We start from the raw sequence: 15758 nt of genomic DNA on the forward strand, positions 1-15758 counted from the left end.
AAGAGGGGTGTTGACCGCTTTATAGAATTTTGGCAAGGCTGCTGGACTGTCTTCCCCAAGGTAGTATAAGTCGAAATCCGCATGGCTAACAGGTCACACATTTGGGACTTTGCGAGGAAATTAAGAGCAAGTCTGAGAAAACTGGGTCATGAAACGCAAAAGGATCAAAATACACCTCTTGGCCTGTCTAGGAGCAACCAAGCTCTCTGAGGCATGACCTAGTATAGATGGCCAGGCGGAATCCCTTAGACATACCAAGATTTCGAAGTAAGCTCCAGCATCGACCATGTAATCAAAGTAGGAGTGCCGCCGACTTCTACCTAAACCTAATTTTGAAATGAGTTGTCTCATATAGGCCATGATATAGTGAATCTAGAATATAACGAGGAGTTTGACAAAGGGCTATTGTGTTATCAGCTAGGTCGATACCAAGGTCACTCCGAAGAGTGGCGCTTAATCTGACTCCGTAGTTAACTTCGTTAACAGAACGTATTGTGCTATTAACGCTTCGCTATCAGCCCTCTATCTAAGCTTCCCTACTGCTCTGCCTATCGAGACAATATCCACTTCGGACCCGTGCCTTAACCCTAGTCGAGACGACCCGTGACATATTGCTTAGTTCGTATGTAATATGGAAGAACGTCCTCTCGTTAGTTCTCTGCCGTTAGAGCGGTAGTCTCTTATCTACACCGAAATAGTCTAAACAGTATATTTTATCACTCACTGCTACTCTCTCCCTTTAAATGTAGACCTCTGGGTATTATAAGCTGGTTATAAAAATTGGAGAAGGTAGTGTATCACCTCTAGACGAGCGTCTAGGAGAAAGCTGCAGCGGCTACGGCCACAAAGTAGGTCTGATATTCAATAGTGCTTAAAGTTCGAATGCGCCTAACCTAGACGCCGGCCCAAGTCACGGCCAATGATAGGTACTCTGTCTGCTCGTGGTGGGCGACAAATGAAACTAGTGCCGCTAGATTGGCTTCAAAGGGATTTGATTACGAACAAGCAAGTATCAATGGATAGGTGCGACCGGAAAACCTCCCCTATATTACGGTGTCACGGAGCCACCGGAGCGATCTCAATGTAATATGAATTCTAGTATGAAGGAAGGCTAACTAACGAGTGCGACGATAAAGTCTCCAAGGAGCGAGCCGAAGCTTCCTGAGTTAGGTATAATATGGGGTTTGAGTTCCATGACTCAATAAAGTCACATGTACACACTATGTTATTGCACCTGCCATCTGGCCGATCGAGCTAACTCCTCGACTTCCCATTCTATCTTAATTTGTGATTATTAATCGAGCTGGTAGATACCTATTTCGCCGTGCCACTTATTCCTGATTGATGCCTTTACGCCCATTTAGCCAATATTGGCTGCAGGTTACTAGGAGGTCCCAGTGTTAGATATTAAGCACCTATGACTAGGAGTGCTCTGGCGACCTCGTCGTCATAGGCCTTAGTCTACGTCCTGCGTGACGACGTTGATGTTGCAATACTGTAAAGCCTCGTCGGGATCCTTGCAACCGTGTGTGTGGTGGTGGGGGGGGGGCAAAGGCATGCAGGAAGACGGTCGTACAACATCGTTGCCACTCAACAGCGACTCTGGCCTAGCTATACCCGCAAAACCCCTATATTAGGAATTCCTGGCATTCTTGACGACTATCAGAAGGCCGCGTGAAACAGCGTAGGTTGTATCAGTAGTCAAAAGCTCAATAATGTGACGAGTGTCTTATCCCAAAGTTCTCTCCTCGTGGGGCAGTGGGCACAGAGCCTCACAGTCATCTGGGTTAGAATAGAAAGTTCCTCCGAGATCTTCGATGATCTTACACCTCTCATCCATATTAAGGCAATTGTTGAGCAGTGACGCTCCCGTTCTTAGTTCGTAATGAGCTCGATCCTCCAGGTCGTACTCAAGAACCCAAACTCCCTGTCTCGAGCTCGGCCAGCCCGTTTCGACTCTCTTCGCCAATTTCTTTTTGGCAGCATCACTACCCTCCCCAAGCTCTGCGTCCATCAGCTCAGCCTTAGTTGCCCACCACTGAGGCCCAATTCGCCCTAGCCGCTTGCAAAACTCGTCCTCCTCCTCGGCGTTCGGCGATCGCTTTGCGTCCTTGAACCGGTCAAGTCCGAGATGTAACAGCTCGACGGGTCCAGCTGAGCGGACTAGAATACCACCGGTGGACGGGTAACCAAATACTATTGATCCATTGCGAGGGTTGTGTCTTTCCATATCGTTGAAAGTTTGGAGTGGGCAAGAGGGGATATTGACACGTTCGTCGTTAGGAAGTATAGTTCCTTTCTGGGAGCGGAACAACGAAGGGAAAAATCCGAGGTCGAAGATTCCCATTCTTTCTGTCTATTAGCAGACCATGCGAGAGTTGGGAATGTAAGTTGGCAACTTACACAGGCCCTAGGAAGATTGAAACAAGAATAAGCCTACTCAGCATGGCGAAACTAAATTACGATCTCGAGGGAGGCTCGTGAGGACTTTGCTAGGTAGAAGCCTTTTCCTCTAGATGCCAAGAGATCTAGTGTCTACCGGTCGGAGCACAGTGCATATGATATCACGTGTTAGCCGGCATGGGCGCTAAGTAGTAGCATAACTAAATGACATACGTGGTTAAGCGAAGCTTTTCAAAATAACAAAAAGGTTTTGTTGACCTGACTATGCGCATTAGTCATACTACCCTTACTATAGAATGTGAGCAAGCTACGATTTTTGCACTAGGACGAGTTGAAGAGGTGGGACTCTAAGTTATTGCACCATATAACGACATAGTAGACGCCATAGATGCGCCCCTCGTCTCTCAAGAGTCGGACACAAATAAGACCTAACCCCATTCCTCCGTAAGTGTCCATCCTCCAGCGCCGGCACCCTCTTCATCTACGCCGCACCTTCTCCGCCTACGTCTCCGGCCTCCTTTTTGGTTCCAATGCTATCGTGATTAGCAGATCTAGGAGAACGCTGAATAAACCTATTGTTGCCGTATAAGAGAGTATCATAGAGAGGGAGCCCGACTAAGTAATCCGGGCAGATTGAAGGAAGAGCCGAATTAGGATCCCATCGTCTAAGGTCAACAAACGTTTGTGTTTTAGATCCGGAGGCACGGCGAGGCGCAGGGAGCGCTCAGGGAATCGCTCAGGAAGCTCACCCTCTGCTCCCTGAGCAGAGGGTGAGCGGAGGGTTAGCATAGCGGCGAGCAGCTTAGGGCGACGGGTTTTTCGTGTGTACTACCTCGATACTCGTGAACAGGCTCAGCAGGCAACAGCCTGGCCCGGAAAGGGGCCTTCATAAATGTGTCAAGTATAGCCGAGCGGGAGGGTGCGGAAAATAGCTTCATAGTCGAGGCCCAAAGGGGCCCCCCTAAGCCCGAACCGGCTTCTCACAACGGGATCAGACAAGCCCCCTACGGCTCGCCCGGTGCTCGGGCGCGCTTCCCCGTACTCTGCGGTGGCTCCCGCGACGCTCTCTTGAAATCGCGAGCGGAGCGATCCGTCAGCGCGGGCTTCCAATCGAAGTCCAAGCTGATCCATGGAACCAACTCCAAGCCTAGCGACAAGCTCCAAAGAATGGTGGGAACGAACAATGACAAACCTATTTGGACGACTGGCTGCTAAACGCTTCTGTATGACTTTGACCAGCAAACTATTCCGCGGTAATCCGAGAGACGGTCAACTTACGCATGCCCACCATGCCATTGAGCCAAAAGGTACCGAATTGCCAAAGAGTGCATCTACCCTAACGTGGCAGGATGACCCTCCCCGAGCTTGCTCCTCCGAAGTTTCACTACCTCCTTCGCCAGTTGTAGTGCTTCCGCTCGTCGCCCGGCCTCGCTATGGCGACTCGCCAGAAGTTGGAATGTACGTGTGGGCCAAAAGTGTGCATTCAGTGGAAAAGTGCATTGATGAGGTGGTCGAATACGTTAAAGTGCAGTGATAAAAACTAATGCACCTGAGGAAAGCCGGTATTTCCTGAGAGAGATTGGTAAATTTCCACGTCTTCTTCAAGCGACAAAACTATCCCTCTGCCACTTGTCTATCATTGCCAAGGAGTTATCCTCCCACCACAATTAGGCTTGGATCATTTGGCCTTTCTTCTCCGCCCTCGAGATGACTTACCCCTTTTGATTTTGCGAGGAACGTCGTCATCGGTGTCCTTTTCTCCAGCAATCCCCCGCTCTCTCTTAATCCCTTCAACCCGTGAATCAGACTCAGCACGTTCCATCATCGAATGCCTTTTTCTCAACATCACCTCAATTTGTCTTGCTGTGGCGAGGTCAAAAATGTGTCTTGCTTGCAAGACTTCGAGTAGCTGGTAATTTGCTTGTCCATTTATGAAGGTAGATGGTCGGCGGTAGTCGGCATTGTACATAAATGGGCCGACCCCAACATCTCCAGTGTCATCTTGAAAAGTCCAGCTTGCCGACACAAGTTCAGACGCACCTTTGGAGATGAAACGGTCCATATAATCCAAGATCCTGGTGTCTGACGGGCTCAAGCTTTTGTGGAGAGATTGCACTGCTCGGAAAAATACTGATGTCCCCAAATACTCTTCATTTAGGTCGGCACCAAGTTCCAGGAGAGAGTTTACTGTCCAGGGTTCGTACCTATGGCCCCGGCCCATTGAGGATAGAGCATAATCAAGCACTGGTCTTCCCCCCCGTCTCTGGACAATATCTGCAGTTAACCGACCACTCAAGTATGCTTTCCAATGATATTGTATCGCTAACATTAGAATCGGAGGTCGGTCCATGTCCCATTCGAGAATGTTTTCCACCAGGAGATGAAGTGGGAGTTTGGTTTTTACGGATAATTTCTTGCGACGTGTCTGTATTATTGGTATTAGGGCTTCGATGGCAGCGACAAATCGGTTCATTTCTGACTCTTCGTGGACCTCATTGCCGATAATCTCACACAATGCGTCCAACGGCAGCAATTGAAGCGGAATTTTGGAACGACTTTCCATCAGGCTGTCTGTCTGATCATCCATACCAAGGTTTATGAAGGCAAAAGCTTCCGCTAGCAGCACACATCTGTGATATGAAGCAGTGTCGAATTTCCCATCAGTATACTGATGAAGGAGATTCTGCGAGGTTGTTGTTTTAAGGAAGTCGTAGAATGATCGGTGCAAGAATTGAACTTGTGGTCCATAAAGGCTGGTCATGAGCTCATCCCGATTATTGTGGCACTCGAGAAGACCTAGACACCGGCTGTTGATTCGTCTCCTCATTTGGTCGAACTTGAATTCCAGAGCCTCAGTGTCTGCAAGATCTAAGGCGTAGAAGTCATAGTGAGGTTGCAACCCAAACCTGGAGTCTCCTTCCTCGGCGAATGATAGATCCAGAGCAGTCCATACTGAGCCATTTAGTCCCTCTTTGTGGAGTACGATCTGAAGCAAGACCGATGCCTCTTCGCGGTACACGGGATCAATCGACTCGATAATGCGACGGAAGTATAAGTCCAAGTCAATCGGAATTCCGTCGAGCTTCTTTTGTAAAGTACGGATGCTCTCGCCATCTCTGGCTCCTCGCAAGATCTCTGTAACAACTAACTTCACCCACAAGAAAACACCCTCAGCTTTATCTGCAATACCAAGAAGAAGCTTTTCTGCATTAGTGGTGCCATACTTGCAGATGCGTTGAAAGTGTGCGTTAGAACGCATTCTGCCAAATACATATTTCTTGATATCCTGGTGGGTTAGATCTTGAAGCTTTAATTGCGGAACGTCTTCAAATGCTTCCTGAAATACATTCCAAGGTCGACTTGATAAGCAAATTTTGACTTTCCCACTTGTCGTGATGGAAGAAAGAAAATCAAGCATTTCTTTTGACTTGTCCTCATTCCCGTCGAGTTCATCGAGCCCATCAATGAATAGCAGCAGTTTGGAGTTTGAAAGACATACTAATAGAAATTCATGGAAAGTCCCGATGAGCTCTCTCGAGGTCCAGGGTATTGATAGAGATCCTGAGGTTTGTGCGGCTTTCCATTTTTCTTGCGGGACTACCCATTGAATGAGATGTCGACTGTTTTCAAGCAACTGGTACAGTAGGGAGTAGAGTAATCCTCGAAAGGACTTTTCTTCGCCTTGTCCAGGATTCCACAGAAAGAATTCTGCTCGAAGGACTTGCTGACCTTTTGACCATTGGTGTAAATGATATGGGCTGATATTCTCGCTCAAGTAACGCATCAATGTTGACTTTCCTGACCCTGGCTTACCCCGAACCCAATAAGTATAGCTCTTTGGTCTTTGATCATTCAGCCACTGAACAAAATTGTCATATGGAAGATCTCGGTCCGAAGGGGGGTTTAGGATCCAGTCGAAAGTTTCGTACTCAGCATCCTGAACTTGATCATATCTGGACCGAATTCCAGGAAATGTGAAGCTGTCTAAGATTATTTGCTGTGCCCTTTCGAGTTTTCCGTCATATTTCAGCTGCGGTTCAGATACGATTTGATCCAATTTCTGAGAGAGATTCAACAAAATATCTCTATGACTCTCATGAAAAGAAGTCAACAGTTTGGTTTGTCGATCTTCATCCAGTTTGACGTCTTTCAATCGCGTCGAAAGATCCTCAATCTCAGATCTTATGTCTTCTGAAACCGTCGATACCATCTTTAAGCACGCGCTTTCCGACGTGCTACACGCTCTGAGTAAACTATTCAAACCAGCTGATGTATCTTGCTGAGAACTAGATTATTGTCACTCATAAGCCTCTTAGAATAGAAGATCCCATGGGCACCTACTGCATATACATCAACATTGAAACTGTGAGGTTGCTCCTCGCTTGAGTCAGTGTTCTCTCCGCACTGTCGATTTGGCCTTTGGATAATTGAATCCTGAACGCTTTTCGAACGCTATGAATGAAACTGCTGGAGCCTTTCATCTTGAAGCTATCTAACAGGCTAATGAATTCACTGGAGATGCGGAGGCAATCTTGATTGGCCTGCCATAGCCTGGATTGTGACGAGACTGGAGTCCCGGAGGTAAGAGGAATAGATGACGCGAGATCTTCATTGAGTGCATGTAATTTTTCTGAAAGACTTTGCAGTTCTACATGTTCGGTACAAGCTCCCTTTGAAGATTTGTAAATATCGGTAGCGGTTGATAGGACTTTGTAACCCCGATCCACAAGTTGTAGCACATTGCACGCCACGGCCAGCGTGCTTAAAGGGTCCATTACCATGGCGCTCAGAGTGAGTTGCGTGGATCGAGAATAGATTCGTCACCCACCTCGTACAAGAGTGGAGGGTTTATAGATGAAAGCTGTGGACTGATCGGGCTGTGTCGAGAGAGGCTGGGCATGGGATTCAGCCTCATCGAGGTAGCCTAGCCTAATCTACCAGCTGAGGGAGCCACGCGGTCCCATCTTATTGCACCATTAAGTAACCCACTCAAGTTAGCAGTGGTGCTAACCGAGTTCTAAGCCTCCTGAAACTTATAGCTTTAAGTAAGTGTAGCCTTCTGGAGAACAAATGGTTTACGACTTTTAGATGCAGACTGTAGCGCTAGCGTCTCCATCGACCGGGAGCATTATTTTCAATTGGGGCATCACATTGAGGCTCTTATTTGCGTGTCCAATCTTCCGATTTGTCGACATTATGTCTTGTGAGAGGTGAGAGAATCTCATTTTGAATCTTTCTCCAACCGCAGGTCGCGTATGAAGAACTCGGCAGAGATACATATAGGAGAATTGCTGCTGCATGCAGGAGAGAACAGACTTGTCGTTGATCGATAGGCAGGAAAGGAAAGATCTTGCTTCTGACGGATCGTGAAGTAAGGTCAATATCGAGCTGAGTCGCTGGTTTGCCACATTTTACCAAAATCCGGCTGATGAGCTAGCTGATCCGTTGGAGGGCGGGATCTGCGGATGAACAGGAGGTGGTGTGGGCTTTACCATGCAGCCTTAACTGTGATAAACAAAACAGAGGTGATCGTCCATGGGTTCGACGGGGACTTATTTAAGTTATGTACAGTAAGTGATCCTTCAGCCATTTTGACCTCTTGCCAGAACCCCCCAGGCTTGGCCGAAACGGATGAGGAGGAACGGCTGGGGCAATTATAGCTCTCCCGTGCTCGGCCGGGTGTCGCCGATGCTCCGTCACGTGTGCGATTCAAGCGGCCGCGCTCCCTTTTCTGAACGAACATGGTAATGGATGAAGGTCAGATCGGGGTGTATATAATACATATATATAACATTGTCCGTTCTCCCAAATCCCATCTTGTCTCTGTACGTGGTCGACTGCCATCATCACTTCAGGACGACATCACCGAAATGAAATCTGTTGGGCATCAAAGTCCCGTCCTTTGAGGTGCATACTCCCATGATGACATCACTGGTGGTGCCGAACAGTGCAAATTCCCTTCGTGGCTGCTCTCAATTGACTGAACCTCGCGGGCGCACAGTAGATCAGCAGATTGGTTGGTGCTTTGCTTTGCGAATTGCATGGAAACCATTGCAAAATGGATTCGCGTCCGATGTTTGTGTCATGCCACTGCGCAATTCCAAAGTATTTGTATTGTATTGGTCTTGGGTCTGGAAACCCGATGGCGATCCGATGCGTCGCAGAATGCGAATCTTGAAACGTCGATTGATGAAACGATGCTTGTAGCCAGCCTTGCATGCGCAATGTCCGGGGAACAAACTCAGATCTGGCGCATGCTTCTCAAGTCAGATGACAGACAAATCTCTAACTGCTGGCCAATGGGGACATCTGCGAGCATTGCCAGCCTGGATGATCCTCCCTACACACAGATACCTAAATGGCCATCTGCAGATGGACTCCGTACTCAGGAGAGGTTTCAGGCCGTGGTCTCTCGATTCTCCCAGAAATTGAATGTGCTGATTTTCTCCATGTTCCACAGGCCTCGAGGAACCCTGTCCTCTTGCCAGCGGCCAATGTCTCTTTTGCGCTTGCAATATTTCCTGGCGCATGCCTCCACGGCGTTCCAGTCTTCGGCAGTCAGATAAGTTTTAAGGCACTTACCATCTTGGTGAAGTTTGAGGAAGACTTCGCGCACCCAAGTCAGACAGTTGAAAGCGGTATCGTCTTCTCGGATCTGAATTGCTCGGATGATGGATTGCAATCGTGGTTCGTCTGTAACCTTGGCAACCGTCACACGGATCAGGCCGTTTTGCAGCGAGGGATTAGATGCGATGTCCTGGTCCTCATAGATATACTTTTCAGACTCCTGGTCTAAATGAGCAACATGATAGCGCGTCCCCTGGTCCTTTCGGCCGGAAGTCTGTGGGCCTACTACTATGGACCAGTGATAGGCATCACAATTCAGGTTATTGCGAAATGATGAGGTTGGTGAAGAGCCACCCCTCGGATAAAGGACAATGTATAAACGAGGTTTGTCCTTGGATGGTACCAGTAAAGACCTTGATGACAACGAGCGAAGAAATGGAGTGGTACTAGGAGGTCGAGGAGTGGTTGTGGTGGTGGTTGTGGTTGTGGTTGTGGCTGTGGCTGTGGTTGTACGGGCCGACATGCTTTGTGGTCTGTTTGTGGGGTCAAATTTCAAGATTCCTGGGTTTAGGTTTGATAGTCTTCCCAAATTTTCATGTTGGCGATGAGGAAGGCAGGAATAGAGTGTGATGTGCGCTCTTGCTCGGGGAAGCTGTCACCTGAAACGAAGAGACAAGACAGGACACGGAAAATGGAACATGGACATGGAATCGGCAAGGGCTTCACAGATAGTAGCAGTCATGCTCTAGGGTCCAGAGTGGAAAGTGCCGGCGTACCGCAATCCTTCAGGCAAAGGGCGAGAATCGAGGGGAGTCGAGGCAAAGCGGCTAAACTTGTGGCTAGTGTAGTAGTACTCCGTACTCCGTAGTGTGTTTTAGTTCTGGGGGGTGGACTGGAGGATGCAAGCTAACTACGAGGTATGTACTCCGTGTTGTGTGAGATACTCGGTAATGGTCTAGCGAAGGACGATTCCCAAAAAGACGAAGGCGATGTGATCCGTCTGTATCATCACAAACGTTGCCACTGCGTGAAACCACCGATGAAGATAGAAACTGGTACTGTTCATATACGGAGTACTGTACAGAGTACGGATGTCACGACATCTGTCCTTACGAGCACGTGGAGACGCCGTTTCCAGGTCACGAGATGGCACAGCAGCGATGACGTAAGGGGATCAATAGCCTGTCAGCAAACTCAGCACTGAGCAGGGAGGAGTATGGAACCTGCCCAGGTACAGATCCTTCCTCGTCCTGTCCATGATTGCACCAAGATCTGACACTGCTATGGATCGCTGAAGACCAGGGCGCAGAAGACATATCTCAGGCGATCTTTGTAGTTGTCATACCGTATACGGCATGGGATGATGCCCACGGATGCCCTTCCGAGCCTCAATATCTGGTTCATCTAAATATGGGAATATGGTCAACGACCAAACCTTCTTTCTTGGTCCCAAATGCCCAGGCATGACGAAAGGAGGCCAAGTAGCCAGCAGGAGACAATCGGAATATGAGAGAGGGCAGCCTCATGGTTGAGTCATCGGCAGGCCGACTTTGCCGAGCAGCGAATGGGAGGAGAGGGAACAACGTCAGCCACAGCGATGCTATACAGGCGTGGCGGTGCAGGTGACGACGCGTGATTGCTTGTCGGAACGAAGGAGCAATGGGATTCGTGCCAGGCGGATTATTGAGGATGCCATGGACGATCCTGTGGCGTTGATATGGAAGCACGCAGTGGCAACAGGCCAGCAAAACAAGGCGCAAAGGCGGGCAAAAGGCAGGCGCGAGAGATTGGGAACGGGCCCCATGACGTTTTCCTGCCCTTTCCTGGCCGTTTGGTCGCACCTGCCCTGGTTCGGAAGCCCCCAGCCCACCTACCTCAGTTAGCTGTCCCCGTCTGCGACCCTGGCGAGCCAGTAGCGATGCTCGTTGTTCAACACACTGGCCCCGTTTCTGCTGCCCTCTCCCCTCGTCCTCCTTAGTAACGAGTGCAACTGACGAGTGACTTTGTCCTTCCAGCCACGCCTGCTTGACATCCGGCCTGCCTATATTATTGCCTGTTGGTTTACCTATTCCTGCCCGTGCTCTCCTCTCTTCTCCTTCCCATCCCATAGACTACCACCGTCCCTACCTGTCGTTGTCGATTCATCACAAACTTCGACCCAACACCACCTTAATCAATCCCATCAGCCATCATGCCTTTCACAGCATCGTAAGTCCGCTTCCCTCTCCTCCGCTTCTCCCGCTTGCTCCGGCCATTCCGAGCAGCTCCAGCTGACCAATTTGTTTCATCAACAGAGACATCTGCAAAATCATCCTCGCCATCGTCCTCCCCCCTCTGGGTGTCTTCCTTGAGCGCGGTTGCAACGCAGACTTCTTCATCAACATCCTGCTCACCATCTTGGGTTATATCCCAGGTATCATACACGCGCTGTACGTTGTCTCCAAACCACCCCCCTGCGCACACACCGGCTGACAATCATCAACAGTTACATCATTCTGAAGTATTAAGCGAGCGACCACGAATTCATCTCAATGCCATGCGACATCTGCCCACATTCTAACGAGGATCGACCCAACCTCGCATCAATTGATATCCTATACCCAGTACTTTTTCTATTCTAGGAGCAGTGATGCCAGTACAGGTGGGGGATGCCGAGTCGGTTCTCTTGTCGCAAGAGTCATCTCTGAGCAAGGAAGCAGACTTGGATGCATATGAACCCGCGGGGCATTGGCTTGGACGGACGGTGTGACTTTTACTGGCAGACCCGCGATTGCTGGACGGATAAGAGCATTTCCGTCCAACTCTGGCGCGCGTGGTGTATGAGGCTCGCAAGTAAACACCTTAATTCAGCATAATGAGACCTGTTTTTCCTCCTGCTTAGTTGCATCAACCTGACTGATTTTTGGGGCATTTGACTTTCTTAGAGCTTCTTCTGAATCGCGTCTATCTCTATCTCCCTACTCCGGAACCGCCTTACACTGAGTCCCGATACCAGGAACGTAGCTTAAGTTACTTTAAAGTACCCCGTGGTGACTCCCACTACTACACTATGGTGAAACGCCCCGGAAAGCTGTTGGTCCGAACCCCTAGCTGGTAGTTCTGACCGTTGGGGCTCTGGAACCGTTAGAGAGTGCCTTGCGTACCAGGCATCATGCCCCAACTGCCATGTGGAAGGGCCCCTCCTAATTTTAGCGGGAGAGTAGGAGGACCGACAATATGACAATTCATCCGGGTGGATGGGATTGGAGCCATTGCACCACACCGGGTTTTGTTCCAGGAATGACAAAAGGCTGAGGCCTCGGGCATTGCCGATGATATCATACCACGTCTCATCATCGCTTCTGAAGGAGATACCGCCCAGCCCATACTTACGCAAGATTGATCAAGTGATGGACAAAGGCTCAGCGTGTAGTGTGTAGGAACTTCCAAATTACGAGCGCTTGTGACAAGAATGGCCGTTTGTTGATAGGCCCTCCACGAGCCTTGACGTAGACGTGCATGATGCCGGTATCTTGGTATCGTTAGGAAAAATGGAGCCCAGTACGACCCATCTCTAGGCAGGTATAATCACTCACTCTTCGTAATAGGAGATCATACACGGATATACAGGGTGAGAAAAATCACGAGTGAACGAGTACAGGGGAGACATGGGATGGGGGATCTCAAAGGGGATCTCAAAGGCCTCCTTGATGGGTCACGTGAGTGCCCCAAGCGCCGGCGAAACAACCTAATGAAACGACCAACGAGTCTTCGTCGTTGATTCCCGACAACCTCTTGCTTTACAAGTTTCATGTCCATGAGTAGCCCTATCTCACAGCCGCCATCGTCATCGTTGCCATGCTTGTCGTGTTCAGGGACCGAATTTCTCACCCAGCAACCCTCGTCGAGGGGCCAGGTAGGGTTAATCTGCTAAAAAGTTTGAGGGTGAGATCTTGTTTCCCCCTTCGCGCCGTATATTTGATGCATAGCCCCAGATTCCGAGCTTCAACTCATTCGTCCGTGTCAAATCTCTCGTCCTGCTGCAGCACTGTATGTGGGTGAGTGGTGCGTTCAGAAAGATCTCACTGTTCACAGACTCTCTTCGTTCCGCAAACGGTCAACCTCCTCTACCATGATCCATCAACAATGACAAAGGCAGAGCATTCGACATGCGTAATCGACCATGGGCCTCACCGAGTCCGGCGCCTGCAGCCGACCATGGCGGTCTCGTACGTGCCCGCCAGGACTCGTCAAATGTCTGTCTACCACAAGCCCTCATCTCTGCAGTGCCCAACTGCGCCGTCTCCTGCCTCCAGACCTTCGCCACGACAAACTACCCAGGAAGTACTTGTGCAAACACATCCGACCTCAACTTTCTGTGTACACAGGACAATACCTCAGATCTCACGATTGGAGAAGCCGCCGTCCAGTGCGTCGTCTCCTTTTGCAGAGGTCAAGATCAATTGAACGTCGGGGCTTTCAGCGTGTGCATAGGTGTGCAAGGCGCTCTCCCCAACACCGCTCAAACCATCACAGCCACCTTGATTGGTACATCCACCACCTCGGCAACAATGAGTAGTAATCTTCCAGCGACTATCAGCAATCCTGCCACGACTCAAGAGGTCAGCATGATCGTCATGGACTCTGGAACTCCAGTTGGTCCCACAACCTTGACGGCCGCGACATCGTCCGGCTCCTCTACAGCACAGAGCCCCCCAACATATACCACTGCCGGCGCCGTTGCCATGCCAAACCAAGGTGGACCTAGAGGAGGCCTCGGTTCTGCTCAAGTTGTTGGTATTGCGGTTGGTGGAGCTGCTATTGCAGTTGGTGTCTTTGCGCTCTTGATGTTCATTTTCTGCATCAGAAAGAGACGTCAGGAGAAGAGACGAAGTCAACGTAGATCTCGAATCATCGAGACTACCCCTCCTCCCAACTACCAGGCTCCAACAATCAAAGAATCGGCAGCGTTTGTAGCCGACCCAAATTTATTCCCCGTACCGAGTCCCAGCGGCCGTTTCTACGCCCCTCAGCAAGCTGTAGAAGAAAATAGACGAAGCTTCTGGAGGAAAAGCATTAAGCCAGAAGATATTGGCGTTGCTGTTTCTCCTAGGGCACCTGGTGATGTCTCACCTATCAGCGCATCATCCCAACATAGTATCTCGCGGCTCTTGCCCATGTTGCCAAATCGCGCTCTCATGCCCGCTCCCCTAGACATTGAAGCTTCACGAGAGCGTCGCAAGTATCCACAGCGGCCGATGAGTGACGGTACCATGTCCGATATTGAATCCGGAATCCAACCCACAAATGAAGAAGCGATTTACATCGGCAATCAGCCCTTCATCCTAGAGAAGCCTCCTCTTGCTAAAAGACTACGCACCGCTCCACCCCCGATCACGCTCCCTCCTGTACCAGAGAATTCCGTCCAGAACCGGAGACAAGAACCTGCTTCTGCTGCACGGATTCCATTGACCCCTACTTACGACAATGGCAACATTGACATCACATCACCTCCTTTCAGCGCTTCCACTGGCACAGAATCCGTGGTGACAGTCTCACAGTTTCCTCTACCAACGACCGAGCATAGGTTGGCGCCATCATCAACTTATGCAACCCGGAACATGTTGAAGAAGAAACCACCGACGTCGGTGCTTCCGCTTCGTGCTGTCATCAGCCCTCCAATCGAGCCGCTGGAGCAGCCTCGAAATCCTCCTCCACCTCCATCAATGCCTCCCGTATCAAGACAGCCTGCCCGTCCGGTGTCTTTGAGCTCTGAATATACCACTATCGAGGAAGATACAACACCAGAGGAGCTTAATAGGCAATTGGGAATGCCATCGAAGCCTTCGGCGCCCCGAAACTCCCGCATTGACGGCCGGCCGGACGACGTGGGACAAGGCAGTCCTATCAGAGACCTCAAATACCCCCAAATACCTAGATCAGCCGCCGTCTCTCGGCAAGCTGAGCGGCCGGCCCAGCCTCGCGGGGCTGCTCCCCCAAATCCATTCTCGCCAGCTTCTGCTCCTCGTCCCACTCAAGATCCGGTCCTGCGAGTAGCAAGCTTCCTACAAAGCGATACAGCCTCCTCCGACGGATACATGTCCGATGAAACAATTGAATGGCCAGTGCCACCCACGTCAGAGGTCAGCTCGAACAAGGAACCAGGAGGACGGCCACCCGTCACACAAAACACTCTCAAGCAGAAGATGGCCCGGCTTCGAAACGCCCCTACTCGTGCGTCTCGAGGCACTCCTCTAGCTCCGATCTATAGCCCTTCGTTGAACGAGATGATGGCTATCGAGTCTCAATTATCACCTACCAAATCGTCAGCCCTTATGCCTGAACGGTCTCCTTCGACAAAGGCAAAATTGACACCTAGCAAAGCGGAGAATGGAGACTTATACCTCACCGTCCATGACATCTAAGCACGACGAGTCCGGCAAAGTCCAAACGTCGATTTTTTTATTATTTCGCTTCTCCACGGACTGCTAATCCGCATCCATGTACCTTTTAGCAATGTCTTCTTTTTATCTTTATGACGATGATACACAATCAACGCATTTTGATTGCAAAACCAGTTTTATGACTACGAGTAAACATCGATACTCGAACAAAACTTCTCCTTTCTTTTGGTCCCAGCTTTTCCAACGGCGACCAAACACGAAAATACCACCACCCTTTTTTTTCCAAATGTACACAAGCACGCCCAGAGCCACAGTAAGAGCTAGCAAGAAAGGATCCCAATGGATCAATCAATGTATGCCCGCCCACACATCAGGGCAAGAGGGGTTTATTGGACAGCCAGCCAG

The 15758-nt window shown here is 49.8% G+C and overlaps 5 protein-coding genes across 5 annotated transcripts; 2 read left to right on the top strand and 3 right to left on the bottom strand.

Moving 5' to 3' along the window:
* Positions 1-1729: 1729 nt before the first annotated feature.
* A1O9_05389 (uncharacterized protein) lies at positions 1730-2347 on the bottom strand (the record flags this gene model as incomplete). The annotated part of the gene is made up of 1 exon (XM_013404608.1): positions 1730-2347. The coding sequence occupies one exon, from the start codon at positions 2345-2347 to the stop codon at positions 1730-1732; it is 618 nt and encodes a 205-aa protein (XP_013260062.1).
* A 1734-nt stretch (positions 2348-4081) lies between these two features.
* A1O9_05390 (uncharacterized protein) lies at positions 4082-6613 on the bottom strand (the record flags this gene model as incomplete). Its single annotated transcript, XM_013404609.1, has 1 exon — positions 4082-6613. One exon carries the CDS (start codon positions 6611-6613, stop codon positions 4082-4084), a length of 2532 nt encoding a protein of 843 aa, XP_013260063.1.
* A 2187-nt stretch (positions 6614-8800) lies between these two features.
* Positions 8801-9493, bottom strand: A1O9_05391 (uncharacterized protein; the record flags this gene model as incomplete). The annotated part of the gene is made up of 2 exons (XM_013404610.1): positions 8801-8952; positions 8986-9493. 2 exons carry the CDS (start codon positions 9491-9493, stop codon positions 8801-8803), a joined length of 660 nt encoding a protein of 219 aa, XP_013260064.1.
* Positions 9494-11247: 1754 nt separating this feature from the next.
* A1O9_05392 (plasma membrane proteolipid 3) lies at positions 11248-11400 on the top strand (the record flags this gene model as incomplete). Its single annotated transcript, XM_013404611.1, has 1 exon — positions 11248-11400. A coding segment is annotated over one exon (153 nt), but the record flags the coding sequence as incomplete, so codon positions are not given.
* A 1718-nt stretch (positions 11401-13118) lies between these two features.
* A1O9_05393 (uncharacterized protein) lies at positions 13119-15374 on the top strand (the record flags this gene model as incomplete). The annotated part of the gene is made up of 1 exon (XM_013404612.1): positions 13119-15374. One exon carries the CDS (start codon positions 13119-13121, stop codon positions 15372-15374), a length of 2256 nt encoding a protein of 751 aa, XP_013260066.1.
* Positions 15375-15758: the final 384 nt, after the last annotated feature.

Source organism: Exophiala aquamarina, assembly GCF_000709125.1.
Source record: "Exophiala aquamarina CBS 119918 chromosome Unknown aczIA-supercont1.4, whole genome shotgun sequence".
NCBI lineage: Eukaryota > Fungi > Ascomycota > Eurotiomycetes > Chaetothyriales > Herpotrichiellaceae > Exophiala > Exophiala aquamarina.